Consider the following 23,325-nt stretch of genomic DNA (forward strand, 5'->3'; position numbering starts at 1 on the left):
CAGCCGCCCGGCCGCGCCCCGCGGTTCGTTGCGTTTCACCGCTGTGCCCCGCCGCACGCCACCGCCGGCCGGTTCAGTCCCGCGCAACGACCTGGCTGGCATTCTGGCGAGGCTCGGGGCCGTGGCGCTCCGGCCCAATGATTGGAGCGTGTCACCCGGCGACCGCAGCGCCGCCGCGTTCGTTGCCATTGCAAGGCGGCCTCCGCGCTGCGCGCCGGCAATACGCTACACCAGCACAACTGCTGGCCGCTGCGTCGGCAGGCGCCGCAGCTCTGCTGATGCACGGCCAGGCCGCGACCCAAATTTAACTACCACGTGGCACGAGCTGTGAAATGTTAGCAGTTCATGCAGATTACCCACGTTTATTTTCCAGATTCAAGCCGCGAGTTTTACAAGTAGCTCTACTTCATCAGCCATTTCACTGAGCCTGAGCGAAACAAAATTATTCTAGGACATAAACAGTTAGCAAATGTGAAGCAACAAGTTAATTACAGCCTGACAACAGTCCTCGCTGCTCTTATCGCGACTACTGATGCCCAACTCTACTACCCCCATCATCTCATCTCCCATAGATGGAGGAAGCACATCTGTACGCACGCACTGCGGATGCTAGACATATCATCACTGGGACCCGGCAAACAGCTTCTTCCGCATTCACCATTCGCCTGAGCTATAGCTTGGTCGACGCTTGTACTCTTTCTGGGAAAGACTCAGCAGAAAGTCGGTGAACACATGCTCGTACCCAGGCATTTTGCCATACCCTGCGTGCAAAGTTGTCCCTCCATTAGTTAGAAGAACTGTGTTAAGTAGAAAAGGAAACAACAAGTTGTGGCTTAGGCTAATTGCTTGTAAAATCGAGGAATCTACCCACAAGAATACATGCTGAGCAGGCATAACTTCAATGTGCCGAGTTCTAGCCAGTCTTTGAACTCCAAACTGTTTCTAAAAGCTTTGCAAACGATACATGGCACAGATGTCACAAGCAAAAGTATCATATATCGTTTTGTGTTAATAGCTATGTTGAGCTGATAAAAGGAGATGCGGGAGTGGAACTACCTCTTTTCAGTATTTCACATGAGTATCAGAGGATTACTATCTGAATTAATATAAAGATTTTAAGCTACCAAAATAAGATGTGACAATTGACCATTAGTGAGATTCTTCAAGCAATAATGTTACAACGCATACAGGAAGAAGTTAGCTTAGATTAACAAAACAAGGATAAGCCCGAGATGCTCAAGATAAGTCCGAACGTCAGATCACATACCAGGGAAATAGTTCATGTCTATAACATAAAACCGATCTCTTGTTCCATGCTCTCTGATCATATCGATGTTGAACAATCTAAGACCCTGTCAGTCAGGTGGAAGGATGATCACTGTGGGAATAACTTGCAAAGAAACAGGAAAGAGGGGGCATGAATCATTGGTACCAGTCGTCGGCGCAGCTCTCGTGCCAATATCTCGAGCAACGGTCTTGGAGGAAGTTCTGATGGGATATGTTTGAATCAATTGTCAATAATGTTTCCTAATACCAAAATGGAACAATATCCTTTACTTCAAGGACCAAGAACAGGACAGGCACGCGTACCAGCAACACAAGGGTCAAGATCTGCATCATCTGCACTGGCTGCAGCACAAGAGACCCGTGGAAACCGAAACACCCCAGCATTATTTGATAGATCACCTTCATCAACATTAGGAAGTGAAAACCGACGCACAACCCTTATTGCATCCCCTACAATGTAGACCTTAAACATGACGCCACCTATAAATGACAAAAACCAAAATAAAAGGTTATTATTTTTCAAAATATGGAACTGCAGAACATTCAAAAGAAAGAACATGCACAACTCAATGAATGTACCATGGTTAACAAACTCCTGAAGAACCAAGGGGGGCTCAAGCTTGGTCAATGAAGTTGGATCATAAGCAAGAGAGAGCTCATGAGATTTTGCCACCAAGGGTTTCGCCACTGCAAAGTAACAAGGTTAAAGCTAGGATATGGAAGCATCAACACAGAATTCAGCCATGCCAATGACTAATGACTGCAGTCACTTAAAGGTCACTCCAAATATATCAAAAACAATTACTGTTGCCATTTATCTGAATAAAATATACTGCAAGCTGCCTTTTAACGATATTTAACAACCATTATAACAGCTAAATGAATGAGCTAATAGTTTTGTAGGATGTCGGTAGAAGTTATCTAATCTAATATATGAAATGAAGAACCAAAGGTGATGATTTCGGAAGATAAGACAGTTGCACACCTGCTCTGATAGTTACAAGTCAGGCTTCCTATAGTCATTTAGTGACTTCAGATAAAGGGTGAGGGACCATGTCACTAATTTCCAGAAAGAATGATCCATGGCTACGTACAAGGCATTTAGCACGATACATTTTTTGCAGGCAAGGCCATAATGTCCCCTCCCCCCCACCCCCACCCAGTAGAAATAAGAATCACTTTCTAATGCGCGCTAAAGTATTTTACATTTGACTAACAATATATCTATTAATATAAGATCAGAATGCAAAAAATAATATAAATAATTGTAGCCCCCCAAAGAATACTTTCACGGTATTACAATTTCCTTAGCTTTACATACATACATTAAAAATCAGTGGCCAATGTTATGTTTTTGAGATCATAATGAAGTACGAAACAACACTTATTTGTGACTGCAGGGAGCAATGTTTTCTTTCTTAAGCTTTTCTTTTTACCTTTCTCTTGATCATTGCAAAGTAAACTCTTTTGTTTAAAAGCATAAAATCAAACATATATACCTGGAGTGAAAATCTTATATTGTGGAATGTTTTGGCAGATACAACTTAGACAAAAGCGCTGACCACTAAGAAGACAAGTAAAACAATGTATCACGAACAGCTAAGGAGCAGGCTTACCTAATGGAAGGGAGAGCCCAGCCGTAGTAACTGCAGCTGGTATTGACAAGGCATCTGTATTAACAAATAGCTGCTTAGGAACACGTACTTTACCTGCAAAAGACAACTGCACCATAATGATGAAATCAGCCTTTAGAAAGGTTCTAAGAACCATCTATCGATATGATCCTATCCATCTTCCTAAAACAGTGAAGGAAAGTTGAGATGTAGTAACCAACATAGATTAACAAATAACGAAACATTAAAACGGTGATGCAAACTCCTTTACTGCCACATGTAAAATCGAAAAAAATATTACAGTGCCTAGTTCCACTCAAAGGATGCTGAACTAGAGCTGGATATTGGCTTAACATGTATAAGAAACAGCATGCTGAACCCCTTGATACCGACTCAAAGGATGCTAGTAGAGCTGAATATTGGCTTAACATGTACAAGACACAGCATGCTGAATCCCTTGATATTGACTCTAATTTTGTTGTAAACTAGTAAAAGTAAAGCAATGGGGTGACTTCATATATTCATCTGCTAACTATACATGGATATGGAGTATCCATAAATAAAAACTATTCCTTGGGAAAAAAAACTTAAGTTTCCTCATGTTTATAATAATCGAAAGTTCAGGCAACATAGTTATACAAGCAAGAAAAATTGTAGTCTATATTTAATTGGTGCATAAACATAATGTATCATTCCCTTGTTTCAACTAAGTTACATCACCTTCTTGAAATACAGGCTGTCAACATCAGGATATATTTTAGAAATTCCAGAGCAGTATCAGGTTTGAAGCATTTTATGTTAGTATAGCTGAAATATATAAATGGAAGCAATCTAAACAGTGATTGAGTGTATCCTCCTATCTACCCCCTAAACACATGTCAGTTCAATTTTCACCTCAACTGCAAAACCATTTATCCATATCCCTCAATTATCAATAGTGGTGAAAATCATCCTTCAACTAGTGTTGTGCCCTGCTGCAAGCTGACAGCCCAATTTTGCCAAATAGCTCCGGCAGCACTCCTCCCAAACCCGTTTGAGAGGAGTGCCACCAGAGCTATTTGGCCCTCAATTTTTGCTTCGGTGGCAATAAAACTTAAAACCATATGCCATGTCAGTTAATGACTGCACAACCAGATTAGATAATGTTTGCACTATCATAAAACCACCATTGAGAAGCTAAGTGCCCTGTTTTTTGTACTTATGGAATATAAATTAAATGGTATCAACGTTGGAGGTGAACATTACAGCAAGGAAATGTCTAATAGTGGTAAGCTGGTAAAAAATATTCTTCTCGCACGGAAATATATTCCTTATTTCAGAGTAAACATGTTTCTGTATTATTACTTCCTTATTGAAGGGCAAGCATTTCTTGCTACATACGAGAAATAAAAAAAATGTGGCGTTGCCTCATGAAACTGATGGATTTCTTCCAAACAAACTGAAAAACTATTGAAAGAAATTACCGTAGCGATCTGTGAGGTCCAATTCAGAAACTTCTTGAAGCATGGACTGGCGATCGAGCAAATGAGCTATTGCACCAGGCGGATCAAGAACAGTAACTTCTGGGTGTGTTTCCCTATATTCCTGTCAAAATGAGGAAACATAGCTTATAGATTTTAAAACTAAAAGATATAAAGAAGCAGATAATTTGAATATATGTATTAGACACGCCTCCTAATCAGAAACTTTAGAAGTGGTTTTAACAAATTTTGGATAACCCACCTCCAGCAATTGCTGCCAGCCCTTTCCAGTCAACTGTAAAAAGTACAGCAGTAACATATTGTTGTCAATAACATATCTTAGCCAAGCAACAATGCTGAAAGTTCCAAACTTCTCCAGACTTGGAGTATAAATAGCTGTATCCATATTGGCTAACCTTATGAAGAACAATGTCAAATGGACCTTGATCGGACAATGGACGTTTGTGATCAATAGCGACAAATAAGATTCCTTTTTTCCTGCAGTATGTTTTATAAGGATGAGAAAGTGATAATCCAGACATAAGTACGAAACAGCTGCCAAATAGGAGAAAAATTGGCAACCAACGTAAAGATGCAAACTCTCAGCTACGACAAGGTATATATAAATAATCTGCAAGCACAAATTACAAGCATGTTCCTCTTTCTGCAGCACCTTAAGCATGGCGATTGTATAAACTTTTATAGTATCTTTTCCCATGAAAGTGACTACTCCATATATGGGCATATTTACATTTTTTTTCTTTTTTAATTAAAAATCACTTCCCGCAGATAGTTTCAATTTGCATTCAAACAAAAAACCTCCTCAACTGTTGCTGGAATATGAGCCCTGCATCTGATGGGACAGGACCAGCTTCCACTTGGCTATGATACAAAAGAAAAGGTCATTTTTCAGAAATGGCATGGCACTGGTGCTGTACCAATGTGCATGTTTACCACTAGATTATGCTTTTTGTACTTGGTGCATTGCCTGAAACGTTTTAAAAAGGAAAGACAGGCTGGCATGCTATATAATCATTGAACAGACTGGAGATCCAACACTATGGGGTTGTTAAGAGAACATGAGGATCAGTACAAGCATAAAAGGTAAATCACATGCTTATCACACGGCACTAAAGAATTCCAATAATACCATGTGGAACCTACATTATTTCCATATTCAACATCCTGTCCTGATCCGATTGATGTACGTGCAGGGATACGGATTGTAACCCATGATTCAAGAGGCAACGAAATTGCATTATAGGATCACAAGTAATCAAGTAAACGAACTAACGAAGTTATGCTTTTATATCTATGATATATTATGACATCCTGGATCCGTACACTAGCTATAACAGCTGGTCCCATCTACCGATAAAAGAAGCAGTCAAGCATACACATAACCATTGTGCACCAAACTTTCAACAGATTGCTATCACTGGGTAAGTCAAGAAACGGTTGCTATCAGAAGCGATTATAATACTACCACACGATAAGGAATGCACCAATGTCGCTTTCTTATCTCAAAAGAAAATAGCAGCAACATGGAGATTTTATTAAATGCCACACCCGCACAGCTTGTTGTTATATGTCACTGTGGACGATGATTCTAGAATCTAGAAATGAAGCCCCCTCCATTGTAATTGAATAAAAATTAGTATAAGATTATCCAAAATTATAGAGTATTATATAATAATAAATATAATTGGAAAGGAACATCTAGAGTGCCTCCACTTTGGCATGAAAACCAAAAAGGCATGAACCTCTATGAAAAATCAAATCATATCACAAAGCAGAGATTCGGTCAGACTTCTCAATCTCAAGAACACTTTTCACCACCTTCTGCCCCAAAACTCCACATAAAGTGCCCACCTTATCCGACGTTTTATTGACTTACTGTTTAAGTTCACAATTTCTTCAGTTCAGGAGTTTGCTAGTAGACTCTTTAACTCTTTGAAATAGTGATACGATAAAGCCATCTCCACACGCCAAATACGAGAAAACAGGGTGCGGGGGATCTCTGTCTCCAGAATATACCAAGACAGAGACAGGGGTCAATGAATTAACGAGGTGGTGGTACTAATAAGGAGTAGGATAGAAGACGAGGTCCTGCTCTACTCGGCAAGTTCCTCCACTGATCCTTAAAATCGTTAGGAAAAAACTGAATAGAGAAAAATTCACTGTTCTATTCCGTCCAATTCAATCAAACCAACACCAAAGGGCAGCCACACCAAACGCTCGGCCCCAATGCACGCCAATCCAGCCCCACCAAAATATCCCAGGGGCGGCGCACTTTTCCGCCCTCACCCCACCTCTACCGAAACAAAGGCGCAGCACGTGATCCCCCGCGGTACCTGGCGAGCCCCCGGAGCTTGGGCTGGAGGAAGCTCTTGGCCTTCTTCGACGTGAGCGCGTACCCCACCACGAGCTCCCTCGCGGGCGCCGGAGCCACCGCCTCGTCCCTCTCCGCCGCCGCCGCAGCCGCGGCCGCCTCCGGGTCCACCTCCACCTCCGCCCCCACGCACCCGCCCGACACCATCGCGGCGGGGCAAGGCACACCTGCGGCGAGACAACCCGGCACGGACGGAACGCGAGAGGGGAGGGCGATCGAGGCCTAGGCCAGGCGGGCGGCGGCGAGATCGGGAATGCGGGGAGGGGAAGGGAGCGCGGCCGGAGCCCTAAGCCTCGGGAGCGGAGCGGAGCGGGGCGGGGACAGGTGGTGTGTGCGGGCAGGGCGGGCCGAGGCGGCGAGTGGAGAGAGAGAGAGAGGAGAGGAGAGGGGAGAGGGGAGGGGAGGTGGGGCGCGTGCGTATTTGTAGGCGGAGGACGGGAGCAACTTTGCCTCTGGGACCCTTGGAACCCAAGATTACGGTTTCGCCCTTGTGCTCTTCTCCTCCGTTTTTGTTTTTGGTTCCTTTCCCTTTTCCTCTGGTGCTCAACAAATTTTATTGCAAAATCCGTATGGAACTTGTATTCCGAGAGGTACTCTACTACTTCCTCCGGCCACACCAATTATGAACGCAAGTTGTAGTTGAGAAGAAGAATGTAGGTGATCTAATTAAGACCAATATAACCATGAATTATGAACGGTGAACCATTACCGCAATGATGAACTTCCATCAAAAAATTAGAACCATTGGATCATGAGTTGTGAACAAATAGTTGCAGGTGTGGCAATTCAATGGCACCCAGCAAAGCTACCGATTTTCCCGCAGCACGGACATTTTCCAAGATGCAAGCAAGCAAGGCAAGTAAATGATGATTAGCTGCCCAAATCGACGTCGCATTGTGAGCCAACTCAAAGCTAAAACTACCGGTGTGCTTGGGCATAACAATAAGCGCCGCTGCAGATGGCCCGTTCGGAGCTGGATAGCTTCCATTTTGCGTCCACGCGGTAGCTTCCATCCAGAGCAGATTAAGACTGACACGCTCGGATTACGTGGGACTCGGACGAAACCAGCACCCGGAATACGAGTAGAGACAATCCCATTTCGTTACTACTATGCGTCAGATAGTACGGGTACTAAGAGCTAAAATGTACTCCTTCTGTTTCAAATTGTAAGTCATTTTGGCAAATCAAAATACATAAGTTCTACTGTACATAAAATATATCTAGATACATAATAAAATCTACGAATATAGATTTGCCAAAACGACCTGCAAATTGGAACAGAGCGATACTACCTCCATCCCAAATTAAAATTCATTTTAAATTTTGTAGATACATATATTTTACCACGTATCTATATAAATAGCAATATATATATATATATATATCTAAAATGGTTAAAACGAATGTAAATTGGGACGGAGGGAGTAATCTAGTGCGAGAAAAATCAACTTGCCGTGGCTTTTCTGAAACTTCCAACAACTCTGAACTTGCCGGGGCAGCCTCACTGGAATGCACTGCACAAAACCTGACCAAAACATTACTAGTTTCCTACTGGCTTGCATGCGAGCATAAAAAAATTAGACTATTGTTTATGTGTGAAATTGTGAATGGCAGATAGTGCTGGGTTTAAGCAACGCTTGGTGCATGAAAGGGTGTCACGCAATTGATATGAATATAGTCATAGGTCACGGAGTCACGTAAGACTCCACCATTTATTTATTTTTATTTGTTGAAGCAGCAGTTCGCTTCTATGTGATGGTTGTGGCCGGCAGCCTGCCCGGCGCGGCGCCGGCGTCCGGCGGCCACTTTCTCTGCTGATGCTGGACTGCTGGTCGCCGGAGGCAGCCCCATTAAAAACCGCAAGTGACACTTAACTAATCCTGTGTCGATTAGCCTAGCTCTAGCGTAATCATGATACTATGATGAAGACTCAGGTCGTCCTTGCACAATGTACTGAACAAATCATGTCCTTATCAAGGGCTCCTTTCCGCTTCTCTTTTTTTTTAAAAGAGAAAAAATCCTGACGAAAGAATGTCTTGACCAAGTCCTCCATTCTCTGCTCCTACAATTCTGATTGTTTCAGTCTCGTGCTACTGCAGTACCACTTAGAAATAGATTTTTGTTTAGTTTAGAAAGAGGAGTGATTTTTTTTTCCAAAAAGATAAACTGTGTTGGAACACTGGTTCATGATACATGGCTAGAACTAGATCTCAAATGTCAAAATGTTTCTGATTTTTATGTGGTGTTATTTTGCATTTTTGATGCCCGTTCCTATTTGGAATATCCTTTTCTGTTTGCAGCATGTCATGTGATCTTGGGCACAAGGCACGCAGGTCGATGTGCTCCAACTGACGCGCAAGAATTCGTGGAATGACGGCAAGGAAGCTGCCACGGGATATTCTAGAATCATTGCCGTGCTCCTCCATGGACGGTGCAATTTGCAAGCCCATCTGGAGCAGCGGCCCCCTGTTGCCATGCTGCTCATCTGACTGGCTGACCGACCGACTTCCTGGCAATCTCGTTCGACCGGGAACTGAGAACCTAGTCCTAAAAAAGAAAGCAAAATAAAATGACTGCGAACTTGAACGAGAATTCCTTATCCCTGGAACTGATCAATTCAAGCGGATGCTGACTTGATGAGTGGCGTTTCTCCATGTTGCTATCAGTGAGCATAGCATCCTTTGGTGAGGTGAATGTGACGTGGGAGATCGACGTCATCCCAGGAGACGGGGCACTTCACTAGCAAAAGGTATGTCCAGAGGAGTTGTTAAGTTCTACCTCCGTGCTCTATGTATGTATGACGTTTAGAACAATTTAATTAGCTCAACCTCATATATTTAAGAATGGAGAGAGTGGGAGATACAAGACACATACAGGCTACATGATAGTATTTTCCCTACATGCACTTCGACTGAGATGGAAAGAAAAAAAATAGCATTTAGTTCGAGCTAAATTAAATATGGTAGATTGGTAGTCGTAAAAAGGGTTGTACTACCTCAGTCTGGACAATCTCCTCCTTCGGTAGTTACTGCTCCCTCCGATCCAAACATCAACTTTTCACGGCCGGTGTGTCATACATATTCAAAAAACGTCAACTTGCATGTTTTGAACATTTTAGATAGAACACGAGCAAGGCAAAAAAACTGCACTCAACTCCATGTCTATGCATGATTGCTTCATATACGATAACCTGATGGACCATACCATGAACTCATGACACTACACCAGCAGCAAAAATCTCTTGATATTTTATAAAAGCGTCGGAATCTCGAGAAACATGCTACACGTCCATCCAAAGAGAAAAACGGCTGTTTTTAATGGCAGGTCATTCTCGCCTGCACATTTCGATATCATGCCAGCAGCACGGCCAGGACAGGAAAACCGGCACATGTTTTTCGCTGCCGTTTGATCCGGCAGTAGAAGACACCGGTGGGCCTGTCTCCGCTCGGGCAGTGGATATGATCGGCAGGGTGAGGCCACCTCGATTGCTTGGGCCCTCTGAACGAAACAAATTAGGGACAAATTATCCGCGACGGCGATGGCATCATGTTGAGGAAATGGAGAGGCTTGCGTGGCTTCTTTGGGACGAGACGCGTGAGTCGATGACTGGTGATTGCTTGGCGTAGCAGCCTGGTCAAGCAAGAATGGCTGCCAGAATGCAGATTTGATAAGCCTGCCGCTTCCATGTACTATCTGAGATGCTCCGTAGTCACAAGCAATTGCTTCGATGCGGTAGCAGATGGAAGAATCAATGAGCTGTAGTAAGCTCCTTGACATACCAGCAGCAACACTTCAACAGCGTATTCTGCACGTATTGAAACTGACCTGAACATCTGGCGTCCTCACGGCTGCTTGGGGACGAGAAGCAAGGGCGGCAACTTATACAAACCACTGCGAGCGTTACAAAACTAGAGTTGGAAATAGTAATCGACACCACGTAGACACGAAACATAACAGGATTTATATTAATCCAGAAACGAAGCAGGATTAAACCAAGTCTTACAACATAAGCTGTTGTAAACGACACACGGGGACAGATTGTTCAAACCGACACGCGCACACAACAGGATAAGCACGAGCCACTCGGGCAGATCATAGGATAACTGCGGCACACAGGCCTGACACAGCAGCAGGAAGCATCGTCGTCTAGTACTCATCACCCTCGTCGCCTTCCTCGCCCTCGTCGAACTCAGCGCCGACCTCCTCGTAGTCCTTCTCGAGCGCAGCCAGGTCCTCACGAGCCTCAGAGAACTCACCCTCCTCCATGCCCTCACCCACGTACCAGTGCACGAAGGCACGCTTGGCGTACATGAGGTCGAACTTGTGGTCGATGCGGGAGAACACCTCAACCACACTGGTGGAGTTGGATATCATGCACACGGCACGCTGCACCTTGGCGAGGTCACCGCCGGGCACCACGCTGGGTGGCTGGTAGTTGATGCCGCACTTGAATCCGGTGGGGCACCAGTCCACGAACTGGATGGTGCGCTTGGTCTTGATGGTGGCCACAGCAGCGTTCACGTCCTTGGGCACCACATCACCACGGTACATGAGGCAGCAAGCCATGTACTTGCCGTGGCGCGGGTCACACTTGGCCATCATGGAGGAAGGCTCGAAGGCACTGTTGGTGATCTCAGCAACGGACAGCTGCTCGTGGTAAGCCTTCTCAGCAGAGATGACTGGTGCATAGGATGAAAGCATAAAGTGGATCCTTGGGTAGGGCACCAGGTTGGTCTGGAACTCGTTCACATCCACGTTGAGAGCACCATCGAACCTCAGGGAGGCAGTCAGAGATGAGATGACCTGCAGCACAACAGTGGTATGGTTAGAGACACGCCCAGATTTCAAAACCATTTCCAAGACAGAATAAATACACAGAATACAATGACGGTAAACCAAGACAGTACCTGAGACACAAGCCTGTTGAGGTTGGTGTAGGTTGGGCGCTCAATGTCAAGGGAGCGGCGGCAGATGTCATAGATGGCCTCGTTGTCGAGCAGGACAGCAACATCAGTGTGCTCAAGGAGGGAGTGGGTGGACAGGACACTGTTGTATGGCTCAACCACCGAGGTGGAGACCTGGGGAGATGGGTACACAGTGAACCCGAGCTTGGACTTCTTGCCGTAGTCAACAGACAGGCGCTCAAGGAGGAGGGAACCAAGGCCAGAGCCCGTTCCTCCACCAACAGCGTTGAAGACAAGGAAGCCCTGGAGACCAGTACAGTTGTCGGCAAGCTTCCTGATGCGGTCAAGGCACAGGTCAACAATCTCCTTGCCAACTGCAAGACAAGCAAACATCAAAGTTAAAGTCAGACGTTCACTGCAGAGTGGATAACCGGGCAACAATTTCCACTGAATATCATATCATGTTACTTACTGGTGTAGTGACCACGGGCAAAGTTGTTGGCAGCATCCTCCTTGCCGCTGATGAGCTGCTCAGGGTGGAAGAGCTGGCGGTAAGTGCCAGTCCTCACCTCATCGATCACAGTGGGCTCAAGGTCAACAAACACAGCACGGGGGACGTGCTTCCCAGCACCAGTCTCACTGAAGAAGGTGTTGAAAGCATCATCACCTCCTCCAATGGTCTTGTCACCAGGCATCTGGCCATCAGCCTGAATAGATCGAACCAAGCAGCATTAGAGGTGCAAATCACAAGTGGAAACAGTGGATAATTCAAATGCACACATCACAAACAAGCTAATAACAAAACTACATAATACATGACTGTCTGTACAGTACTGAACAAAGCACATTACAGGAGAGGGATAAATATTCCAAGCCACCAGCTTAGTGAGCCAGGCAGATTAACATCTAACAAGGAATCAGAACGCATGACGGCATGGCATGATTTTCAAATTATCAAGTAGAATTCAAACATCTCAATGAATTAGTACTTATCATTTGGAAAATGGACTCTAACATTACAGAAACCTAAATAACCCACTAAAAACAGCCGTCACTAGCCCAATTCTAACAGAGTTTGATCCAACTTTTTGGTACAATACGAGCAAATCTACAATGAATGATAATAAGCATACTATTTTCAAGCTATAATTTTCATACTATTCTACACAGCAAGCGTCTAGATATAAACGGACATTACGAACCAGACACCTACAATTTTCAGATCTACCACAAGAACAGGCTAAATCAAGTTAAATCAGCCACAATTACGATAAGAGAACTACTGAGTCAATCAGGCCCAATAAAATAATGTGCTATTCTGGCTAATTCGCATTCAAATTCTACATCTACATAGCCAGATCTACAACAATAGCGACTGCGAATAACCATAATCTCACCAGATCTACGGAGTAGGCCTAGCAACCGCAGATCTGAACAGCCACCATCGCAGACAGCCAGATCCGCACAGTGCTACCTATTACTAATGCCATTTCCACCACCACTCAGATCCACGCTAAACCGAGCACAATTAACCCGAGAAACACCCATATCGACCACAGATCTACCACCGCAGAGCGAAAACGAAGGCGAAATGGACGGATGGGTACCTGAATGCCATGCTCGAGGCAGTAGAGTTCCCAGCACGCGTTTCCGACCTGGATACCGGCCTGGCCGATGTGGATCGAGATGCACTCCCTCATGGTGTCGTCGGAAGGGTGGGGCGGAGGCGGCGGTGGGGAATGGGAGAAGGGGGAAAGCTTTGAGCCGCGGAGAGAGGCGAGTACGAAGACGCCTTTCTCTGCGGTGCTCGGCTTAGGGTTCCGCCTCCACCCACTCGGCTCGTTTTATAGATAGATCGGGACGACGGCCAGCCTGGGCCTCGATGGAGTGCAGGTGAAGGGAGGGAGAACGGAGAAGGACGGGCTCTTTTGCATCCCGGACCCTGTCTTTTCGTTATTTGCACGGTTCGTCCTACTCCGCCCAACGGTCCCGCTGTCATGTACTGTTCGGTGAATATTGGCAGTTAGAGTACCAAGATGCAAAGGATTTTAAAATTAGCTGCTTTTTGTTGGTACCTGTGCGTCGGCGACCCAACACGATTATCGTCTGCTAGCTGGGCCCGGGAACCTTTTTTTGTTGCGGTTTGTGCGTGTATACGATTGGGTGAGATCAAGTTGTGTAGCTCTAGGAGAACCGGTTGGTGGCCCGTTCACCTCACGTCGGGTGCGGCGGAGAACCGCATCGGAGGCGACGTCTCACTCACCTGTGGGACCGTGCTTGCGGTGGGACCTGTTTTTAGGTGAGTGAGGTGGGACGCGCCCGATTTGGACGGGTGGCTCCGCCTCGTCGGTTGTGGCGATGATGATATTTTCGAATTTTGAAAATGGGGGGAGCGGGAGAACAGTCCTGGACGCCTGGTGCTGTTGCGCTGGCTGTGTTGCTCGGGCGGATCTTCTGCGGGATCGCCTCCTCCCTAGTCCCTCCTGTCCTGCGAGCGTGTTCGTCCGCCCCCATGTCGGCCGGTTTGGTTGGGCCGACGGGCCGAAAAGGGGATCTGGTGGATTCTTTTGCTCGTTGGGCCATGTGCCGCAAATGGTCTGGGCATTAGCATTACCCAGAGGGGAGTAGCTGTGAATTGTGTGATAACATCTCTCAAAAAAATTGTGTTAAACTTTAAAGCAGTTTATGCATTGAGCCTATAACTACTGGTTTCTTCTTATGTGTGTTTTGCGTTGACGAACTTTGAAATTCTATCCACGAGACGCAAGTTTTGTTTTTTCTCTTTTCTTGGCAGAAGCCTAATTGTATGATTGTATCAATTGTCACAATGTTTAACTCTCTCTGGTTCCCCGTTCATGTCCCCTGGTCGACCACTTAGGCACCTAGCTGCCTTTTGGAGAATGCGATGCCGCTCGATCTCATGCTATGGCAAGCCAGATCAGGCGGGAAACTTTGTCCACGTCTCTTGGGCTCCTGGCTTCCTGTGATCTGGCTGGAGTCAAATGGTTAGTGGAATATTCTTTCATCTAAAAAAGAAAGATACATAAATCTCCATCTTCTTCTTTTTTGCGGGTAAAAATTTCCATCTTCTAAGAGCTAAATCAGCGGTTCTCACCGTTGTTCCTCAAAAGTTCTCCTTCACCATTACATTGCCATTTGCCAGTAAGAGGATTCTGGCAACAATCCAACACGAGGTGGCAATAACGAGCTCGTCAATGGATGTGCCCTTCTCGTTTTAGCACAATTGAGCTACCTATCCACGAGGACACACGCCGCTTGCACGCAAAGCAAACCTTGAAGAGTGCCTCGAGTTACATGATAAACTACAAAAATGTTGTAGATAACTTCTCCAACATAATACGACTTTTCTCCAATATAACTGAGTACCTGCTAACTTAGAACCTCATCCAAGCTTGTTTTGTGTTGCGCTGGGCTCCCCTATATTTCTCCATTGGCTATCCGCGGCTTATCCCCGATCCATGCTCTATGACACGACTTTCCGTTAAAAAGCTAGTTTTTTTTTTGTCTCTCCTTGTCCTCACTATCTTCCACACTGATAAAAAATATGACACATACCCCTGACCTTGAGAGGATACAACAGGAGCCACATGGCCACAAACTTCCAATGAACCACCTTTTATTATGGTTGAGGTCTTGTAGGGGTAGGAAGGTTTACACAACTCTGAAGCAAAGACGTTTAAGCAGGTCCAGCTTCCCCTAATTTGTCCTAGAAAATGTCCAGATCTTGAATTAGAAGTTACTATGCAAATTCATCTGATTTGAAAATCATGTCAAATTCCGGAAGTGATGGAAGAACAGCCTTGGGACACTTCCTCCCAACCCAAACCTTCTACAATAGCGTACATATATGACATAATAACTTTGTCGAATTTTATGACGGGACTCCGCAACACGTTTGTGTCAGCTGTTTTTCGTTAGTTTGCTTCTCTGCTCCTCCTCCTCTTCTTCTTCTTTTTTTTTTAAAAAAAAGCATAGTACCCTACCATCCATAACCATCCCTCAATCTACCCTTCTCTCCATTTAAAAACTTTATTTACTAGTAGTAAAAAAAATTAACCATGCTATATCGGTACTGCAGATACAACGTGCAGTCCATAACATTTTTCATAACTACGAATATTATATTGGAGGTTTGTGTTCCAACTTCCAATTCTCGAAACAGCACAATCCAGACAGCAATTCGCGGTCCAATTAACGGAATCGAAGCTTAATTCAGCCCTCTTCAAATTTCCCAGATCCAACTCATTGCCCAAACCATCTCGATTTCCCAGAGGCCTTTAATGGGCCCGAAATAGCCCATTACCTCCCCCCACGCCACGCCTCCGTTAAAACGGAAATCATTCACGCCATCGGTCCACCGAGCCGAACCACCGTCTCGTGGAGAAAGCTCCCTCAAAACCCCCAAACCCTTTCGATCGGCGGCAATGGCGGCGCCGGCGGCCGACGATGCCTCGGCATCCCCAGGCTACGTCCTCCGCTCCACGCTCTCGGGCCACCGCCGCGCCGTCTCCACTGTCAAGTTCTCCCCCGACGGCCGCCTCCTCGCCTCCGCCTCCGCCGACAAGCTCCTCCGCGTGTGGTCCTCATCCGATCTCACCCCCGTCGCCGAGCTCGCGGGCCACGGCGAGGGCGTCTCCGACCTCTCCTTCTCCCCCGACGGCCGCCTCCTCGCCTCCGCCTCCGACGACCGCACCGTCCGCATCTGGGACCTCGGCGCCGGCGGCGGGGCCCGCCTCGTCAAGACGCTCACGGGCCACACCAACTACGCCTTCTGCGTCGCCTTCAGCCCCCACGGGAACGTCCTCGCCTCGGGGTCCTTCGACGAGACGGTGCGCGTGTGGGAGGTCAGGTCCGGGAAGTGCCTCCGCGTGCTGCCGGCCCACTCTGAGCCCGTCACCGCCGTGGACTTCGATCGCGATGGCGCCATGATCGTGTCGGGTAGCTACGACGGACTCTGCCGCGTCTGGGACTCGGCTACCGGCCACTGCGTCAAAACCCTCATCGACGACGAGAGCCCACCGGTGTCCTTTGCCAAGTTCTCGCCCAACGGCAAGTTTGTGCTCGCGGCAACACTGGATAGCACCTTGGTGAGTTGTTTGAAGTTGATTGCTCCTTCTAAAATTTTCAATTTTACAGTTGCCTTGCCGTTCCAGCTTGCTGCATATATGAAAAACTGAAAATTGCTACTATGTTGTTATGATGGGGCTATATGGTTGTCCCTAGTACAGCAATACTGTAAAACTTGAGCATAGTGGTTCTCGTAGCAACAAACTATAAGGGGGACTGTAATCCCGGAGGTTCAGAGCAGTATAGTATAGCTCGTGTGGCATGTTCCAGAGGATGCTTGGTGCTTACTGGTTAGTTATGTGGAGTGCCCCTGTCAGTGCTGGTTTGCCTGGGTCAGGATTATATCGTTGTAAGCTTTCAGTTTGCTATACTAATATAGCTTGCTACTATGAGGTTAAGGTTCTGTTATGTTACATATAGCCTGGGAGCATGTTTGCTACTTTGGGAGCCTCCAGGGGTGCCTCTGAGTGGTCCAACCTCATTTGCGTGTTGTTGAAGGACATGCTGCTTCATTGATCCCTGAGGCAACCCCATGGTCCTATCTAGATGGAAATTTGCGACATGTGTCCATTGAACTACCGTGTATTACAATGAAGTCATTTTTGTGGCACGAGTTAGCAGACCCCCACATTAGTATCTTACAGCCAGGGCATGCTCTTGTACTAAAGTGAGATTCTGCAGTAGTGTAGATGTACGTGATGTTCATATTGTGACTGTTAATAGTTTGAAACTCCATGCTTGTGTACGTCTTGTGCCACCCTGAGATTATGGATGGGAGTACCTAATTTTTTGTGTGTGTTTGTCTACACTTGGCCCCACCTGGAAAATGTCAGCTGTTCTGTGCTGTAATGCTGAAGTTCATTATGCTGTCTTGACTTATTTGTAATACGAGTAGGTGTTTTTTAGGGAAGTGCGTGATGTATTTGTTTTGCCAGAACCCTGGTTGTTTTACATTAACAAATGACAAGGTGGCAATATTGGGCGATCAATCAATATTTTATTTATTTTGGCCGAGTAAGTTTATCAACCTGGTTTATTGGGTGGGGTGGGGGGATGAGTCTGCCGGCAGCTAGGGCATTCCAAGCAATCTTATTAGATTCTTTCATAATTATAGATAACATGCTGACCAAGTTGGTGGGGCCAGCTGAGAAGTGGACAGTGGCGGGTGCGTCAGCCCTTGGGCTGCCTGCACGCCTCCTCCCTTGTATTGAGCAGCAGCCTGCGATGGCCTTTAGGCCCACAACAGCATGTAATTTTGATTTTTATGATCACGAAAAATGATGCTACTGAATTTGGTATGTTTTGCACATGGTCCGGTGAAGCGGTAACTTTTATCTTTTAGAATTAGCAACAATTGCTAAATGTTAAGTCATATTGATGATCTTTTTGTTGAGTTTGGCATGATTTGAAATGTATTAATAGCCTAATTGGTAATCAAATTATGTTTTTCCAGAAACTTATTCTTACTATGTATGTTCATGCATTCTTAAAATTTAGTGTATTGTGATCCCATATCGCAATTAGTCCAGAGCATGAATTAGTTATGCATGAAGCTGTTTTTGAGGTGTTGACTAGGTGGCAAGGTGTACTAGGTTCCCTCAGGGCAAGGTGTCGCCCTCCACTTGGGGCACATATCGGCTCTGATTTGATTCTGACGTCACCCCACCCTTCTCCGACTCAATGCCACTGCTGCAAACCCTTCTATGGCTTGATACCACAGGTGTTCACTCTTTCCTGTTTGGTTCTGCCCTTGTCCACCCCTCTAAGTCTGATTCCTGCAGAAGTTGCTGCTGTGGATAGGAGCATCTGGAGGGCACAGGAGTTTGACTGCAGCTAGGGAGGGAGGGGTGGAAGGTGCTTATGGGATTTTGGGATTGGGATTGGGCTTTAGTGGCTAGTGGTCTGTTCCTGATAATGGTAATGGTACATGTATATTCCTACTGTCCCTTGTTTATCTGATACATGTGTTTGTATGGTGTTGCCTTGCCTTGCATCTTAGGTGCCTAGGTGGTTTAGGAAGGGGATGGGCTGCCTCGCCTTGTCTTACCCCCTTAATGTGACCTCGCATGAAGCCAAACATGGTGGTGTTAAATGCAGCAATTAATAGTAGGCTTGATCATGTAATTTTTAAGAGGCCATAAAAGCAAGGGTCTTACATCCGCCATTAGAAGTATGGCATGAACCAACTAGGCATAGAGCGCCATGGAGTTGCACCGGTTTCTCTATGTCGGGGTTATAGATGCCCACAGGGATTCACACATGGCAGTGTGCAGTGACATCAAGGATTATGAGTTAGGATCCCAGAATGGATGGAAAACAAGGAACTAAATTTGTCACCTCTTAACATTTTTGGAAGACAGTACATACGGATGCCATTTATAAAGGACATTAGATACAGCGAAGAGCTTGACCCATGTTGCCATTCTCTAGGACCAAGCATCTTCTGTATAGCTAGATGAATTTCATAAGCTTGATGGACATGACATTTCTGTTTTTATCTGTTCCATTTACTTGGAGAATTGCTGTAGTTTTGCAGCCATGCTATCATCTTTTGGCCCAGGCACTAGGTGTCTGTCATGCACTGTTTATCTTTTAGATCATGATCATTCCATGGGCATTTAGAATCATATTTGATATTTTAGATGTTGCTTCAGCTCATTTTCAATTCTTTGACTCATCTTTTAATATGCTTTTTGGGTTCAAAACGCTGATATTTTACATGCTGTAGGTATGCTCATAGGTGTGAATGCACCCAATGCTGTATTTCAACTATATGTTAAAATCAACAACAGCTTATGAGAAATCTGCTCATGCATTATTTATTTTATGCAGAGGCTCTGGAATTTCTCAGCTGGAAAGTTTCTGAAGACATACACTGGCCATATTAACACAAAGTACTGCATTCCAGCGGCATTCTCAATCACGAATGGCAAGTATATTGTCAGCGGCTCGGAGGACAAATGTGTCTACCTTTGGGACCTGCAGTCAAGAAAAATAGTGCAGAAGCTGGAAGGCCATACTGATACTGTCATTGCAGTTTCATGCCACCCCAGGGAAAACATGATTGCCTCAGGAGCACTCGACAATGACAAGACGGTGAAAGTCTGGGTCCAAAAGGAGGATCAATGAGCTGCCTGATATATGGCTATCTGTTTCGATTGTCATGTGGACCTGACTAATGGTAAGTAAGCTATTTAGCTTCCCAAGCAACTAAAAATTGCTGCAGTGGAGAATGTAATGCTTCTGGGATGTGTAATCGAGTGTTTGTGTTGTCTGCTCAGCAGCGCGGCGATGATTCAAGTAACTGAACGTTCTGTAGAGCTATTCCTGGGATGATGTAAGAAAAACTGAACCGAGACTTTATTTTTGTCTTCTCGGGCTACTGATCTTGGGATACCGAGCTATTTTGTTATCCCGCTACATTGCCGCTGTATTTTTTTTTTGTGGTGGTGGGGGTGGGGGTGGGGGTGTGTTGGGGGGGGGGGGGGTCTATGGGGCGTTCATGCTGTACACAGCACTCTTATTCTCCTGTACCCATGTCAGTACATTAGCTGGCAGAGTCAGGCTAATCAATTTTTCTCTTCGAAACTGTGCCCCATTGGGAAAACGGAAAAATAAGTCACTTTTATTCCGTAGATAATGGAAAGATTGGAACTTTGGACCGTGAGAGGCATCAGCCTATAATTATTACAAGCACAGATAATGACCCAACAATTAATTGACCTATGGCAAAATAAACGGTCCTCCATGGGAGACGGAAAACTTTATAGCTTTTTGTTAGATCTAGCAGATCATTTAAAAACTCATTGAATTTGTTGAAAAAGTGAACCCGACTTGTAAAACTGTGGTATGAGTTGAGATAGATTTGCTTTGCTTGGACTGAAACTGAATAGTTGATTTGCTTGGACTTAGGCTGAATAGTTGAAAATGCGAAGTTGTTAATCCTGTTGTATCTGACGTTCTCGTGGAGATGTGTTAAGAAATGGCTTTGGAAGTTTGGATACGCTGAATATGAACCTGCAAGTCGGGTTGGGCTTTGAATGGTAAGGCCCATAATTCTGAGAGATAATGACTGAGCCCGTTATCTAAACCTGCAAATGGTGCCACATTATCTGTTTGCAGATAAATGCATGAATCCTGTTATTCTCGCTCTAGATTTTATTAGTAAATATTTTTTATACGTTTGTATCTTAGAGAAGAGCTGTACAAACTACAAAGGGCTATTCATATAGTTGCATTTGTAGCTAATCAGCTCATCTCATTGCTGTTCTTAAATAATGGCAATGTTTATATTCATCGCTGGCTCATTGTTCAGTCTCCGGTATTCATCTGTCCTTTTCAGATCACGGTCTGCTTGTGCTCATTTGCCTTGTCACTCTGCCTTTGGCCCCTCGTGACATTATTATGCCTCACTTTTGCGCCGTGGACGACGTCCACATGTAATGGTTGGTGAATGGAAGCATTATTGTAGCATACAGTGATATCAATAGCCTTTTAAGAGTTGTGATTGTTTGTTATGACTTCCATCTGTTCCCCAGTAACTTCAGAGCTCTGGTCTCCATATTTCTCTCACACCACCTCGCTGCAGTTTTGCTATGTGGTAAGGAATAGTTTTGAATTGCTGCAAGTGAATCGAACTTGGGTGTTTTAGGTTCATGAAATTGAACTTCATGGGAGCTATGAGCTTATGTCAACTGCTGTAATCGATCAGATTGATGGGAAACATATCAGATTGTAATTACAAACAGCAGTGGTTTTGTGTTCTCCATCAAGACTATAAATTGAAAAAAAACTTAAAAGCAGGGGTGTAAATGGACTAACTTGCATCCACAACATTCTTTATTTGATACTGATTGCCTACTTTATCGGTTTATCCTCTTTCCAAACCAACCATGTTTGGCCAAGCCTTGCTAATTATTTCTGGTATATTCATCACGTTTTCTCTGCATTACTTCTTATGAATTCTTTGCTTGTTCTGCTGTGGATTACTGTCCTAATCACAGGAATGACCTGTCATTCTTCTCCAGCTGGACGTGCCTGGTGTAGGCGTGTAGCCGTGTAGGTGAGTGGAACCCAACAAGATATGCGTCAAGGCATTCCTAGTTTTGTCCTGATGCTTGGTGGCTCTCATTGCCTTCAGGTTTTGAGCGCGTGCCTTTTCATCCTTGCAAGCAACCTTGATTGGCGTTGCTTAGCTAACCTGCATTTGTTACACAAAATAGAAATAATCAACGCCAACCGGGTGTTAGTAACACTAAGTGCCGCCCGGCGGCTATTTTATTGCCATGTGACATAATGAATTGAGCTCGTGCAGATAAAAAGACCGTATGTACACTTCTTTTGCGTGTTTACGCTGATGGTTCGGCGTTTTGTGCAGTGTGATAATATTTCTTCCATCACATCTCCAAAGTCTTGTGTCTCAAAAATATTTGGAGGGATAGTTGCGTCAGGCACATGATGGTGATTTAGTTTACGGATCGATAGTCATTAGCGTGTCTAGCTTTGTCAAAACTTTTTAGGCTGCGTTATTATGCAGAGATCGGGTGGCGATCAACTCATTGTAATTATCTTGATTTTAATGGAACTTCCTTTCTTTAAAAACTATGGCAGAGAAAAACAAACAGACATAGTTTTCGCACCAAATCCTCAATAGGTACCCAATAAAAGTTCCAACATGGTTTCACACACCTTGAACTTCTAGGACTTGTATCTATCAGATAAGACATAATTTTATATTGAGCCTACAACCTCGAAACTAACATAAATTTTGTAAACAAAATGTGTCCAATGTTGATGGATTGCGATTTACGCTCCGCGATAGTGTTTGGTCAGTCACATCTTTGAAGGTTATATATATGGAAAAAAATTCTCTAGGTGATGACATGAAGTTGCGTTATAATGCCGAGAAGGATATACTATCGCTTTGGTTTTGAGACCAAGTATACACACTACCAAACCCTCTACAAGTAATCCAAAAAAAAATATTTTTGGGGTCGGATGGGCTCGTTCTAGATGACAGTGCAAGTTGCCTGTATTTGATCTGGCTCCTGCAAGCTGGGTTCCTTGTTTTATGGGCATAGTATATCCAAGAGATATGCCATTAACCTCTGAAGAAACACAGAGCCATGAACAGAGCCATGTGTGGTTGCTCAGAGCAATGAACGTAGTAGGGCTCATGACAATTCATCAGCTGTGCTCCACTGGCTGCCCTTTATCACCTCTGGGATCTGCACAGCGATTCAGGTTAGTCTACTGTTATTAAACAGCGACCTATAGGCTCCAGGTGCGCTGATGCTCTGGAATCAGGCAACCAACCCTGCAAGTGTGCCACTGCCCACTGGCCACTGTGCTGTTACAGCATCAGAATTCAGGATTCAGGAGCACCATGACATGGAAGAACATGGCCATATGGGCTAGTGGATAGTGGTGATCTGGCACACGCAGAGTGAACCGTCCCTGCTTTGCCCTTTTATTTGGTGGGTGAGTGAATGAGTGATGAGCCTCTTGCCTATAAGCTTCCGTCAAGTGCAGCGGCGATTCCTATATTTCTAAGGTATTTCTGCCAACGTGGTTTGGCTGGC

The 23,325-nt window shown here is 45.0% G+C and overlaps 3 protein-coding genes across 7 annotated transcripts; 1 reads left to right on the plus strand and 2 right to left on the minus strand.

The window, feature by feature from the left end:
• Positions 1–340: 340 nt before the first annotated feature.
• LOC112874997 (inositol-tetrakisphosphate 1-kinase 3-like) lies at positions 341–7,121 on the minus strand. Of its 3 annotated transcripts, none has more exons than XM_025938655.1 (11): positions 6,715–7,121; positions 4,777–4,858; positions 4,623–4,655; positions 4,364–4,484; positions 2,904–2,957; positions 1,867–1,974; positions 1,591–1,767; positions 1,433–1,488; positions 1,268–1,352; positions 872–949; positions 341–761 (listed from the first exon to the last, which is right to left on the minus strand). In XM_025938655.1, the coding sequence occupies exons 1-11, from the start codon at positions 6,897–6,899 to the stop codon at positions 655–657; spliced, it is 1,086 nt and encodes a 361-aa protein (XP_025794440.1). In that variant the 5' UTR covers positions 6,900–7,121; the 3' UTR covers positions 341–654. The 3 variants fall into 3 exon arrangements, with proteins under 3 accessions (XP_025794440.1, XP_025794439.1, XP_025794441.1); XM_025938654.1 differs by having other exon boundaries at positions 2,904–2,996; XM_025938656.1 differs by lacking the exon at positions 872–949 and having other exon boundaries at positions 2,904–2,996.
• A 3,643-nt stretch (positions 7,122–10,764) lies between these two features.
• Positions 10,765–13,485, minus strand: LOC112872568 (tubulin alpha-1 chain). The gene is made up of 4 exons (XM_025935602.1): positions 13,264–13,485; positions 12,129–12,363; positions 11,660–12,030; positions 10,765–11,555 (listed from the first exon to the last, which is right to left on the minus strand). Exons 1-4 carry the CDS (start codon positions 13,354–13,356, stop codon positions 10,899–10,901), a joined length of 1,356 nt encoding a protein of 451 aa, XP_025791387.1. The 5' UTR covers positions 13,357–13,485; the 3' UTR covers positions 10,765–10,898.
• A 2,555-nt stretch (positions 13,486–16,040) lies between these two features.
• LOC112873100 (COMPASS-like H3K4 histone methylase component WDR5A) lies at positions 16,041–20,166 on the plus strand. 3 transcript variants are annotated; one of them, XR_003224744.1, is made up of 3 exons: positions 16,041–16,764; positions 19,577–19,925; positions 20,026–20,166. XR_003224744.1 is itself a non-coding variant. In XM_025936125.1 (2 exons), exons 1-2 carry the CDS (start codon positions 16,102–16,104, stop codon positions 19,871–19,873), a joined length of 960 nt encoding a protein of 319 aa, XP_025791910.1. In that variant the 5' UTR covers positions 16,041–16,101; the 3' UTR covers positions 19,874–20,164. The 3 variants fall into 3 exon arrangements, 1 of the variants encoding a protein (XP_025791910.1); XR_003224743.1 differs by having other exon boundaries at positions 20,029–20,166; XM_025936125.1 differs by having other exon boundaries at positions 19,577–20,164.
• Positions 20,167–23,325: the final 3,159 nt, after the last annotated feature.

The sequence above is a fragment of the Panicum hallii genome, chromosome 9, assembly GCF_002211085.1.
Source record: "Panicum hallii strain FIL2 chromosome 9, PHallii_v3.1, whole genome shotgun sequence".
NCBI lineage: Eukaryota > Viridiplantae > Streptophyta > Magnoliopsida > Poales > Poaceae > Panicum > Panicum hallii.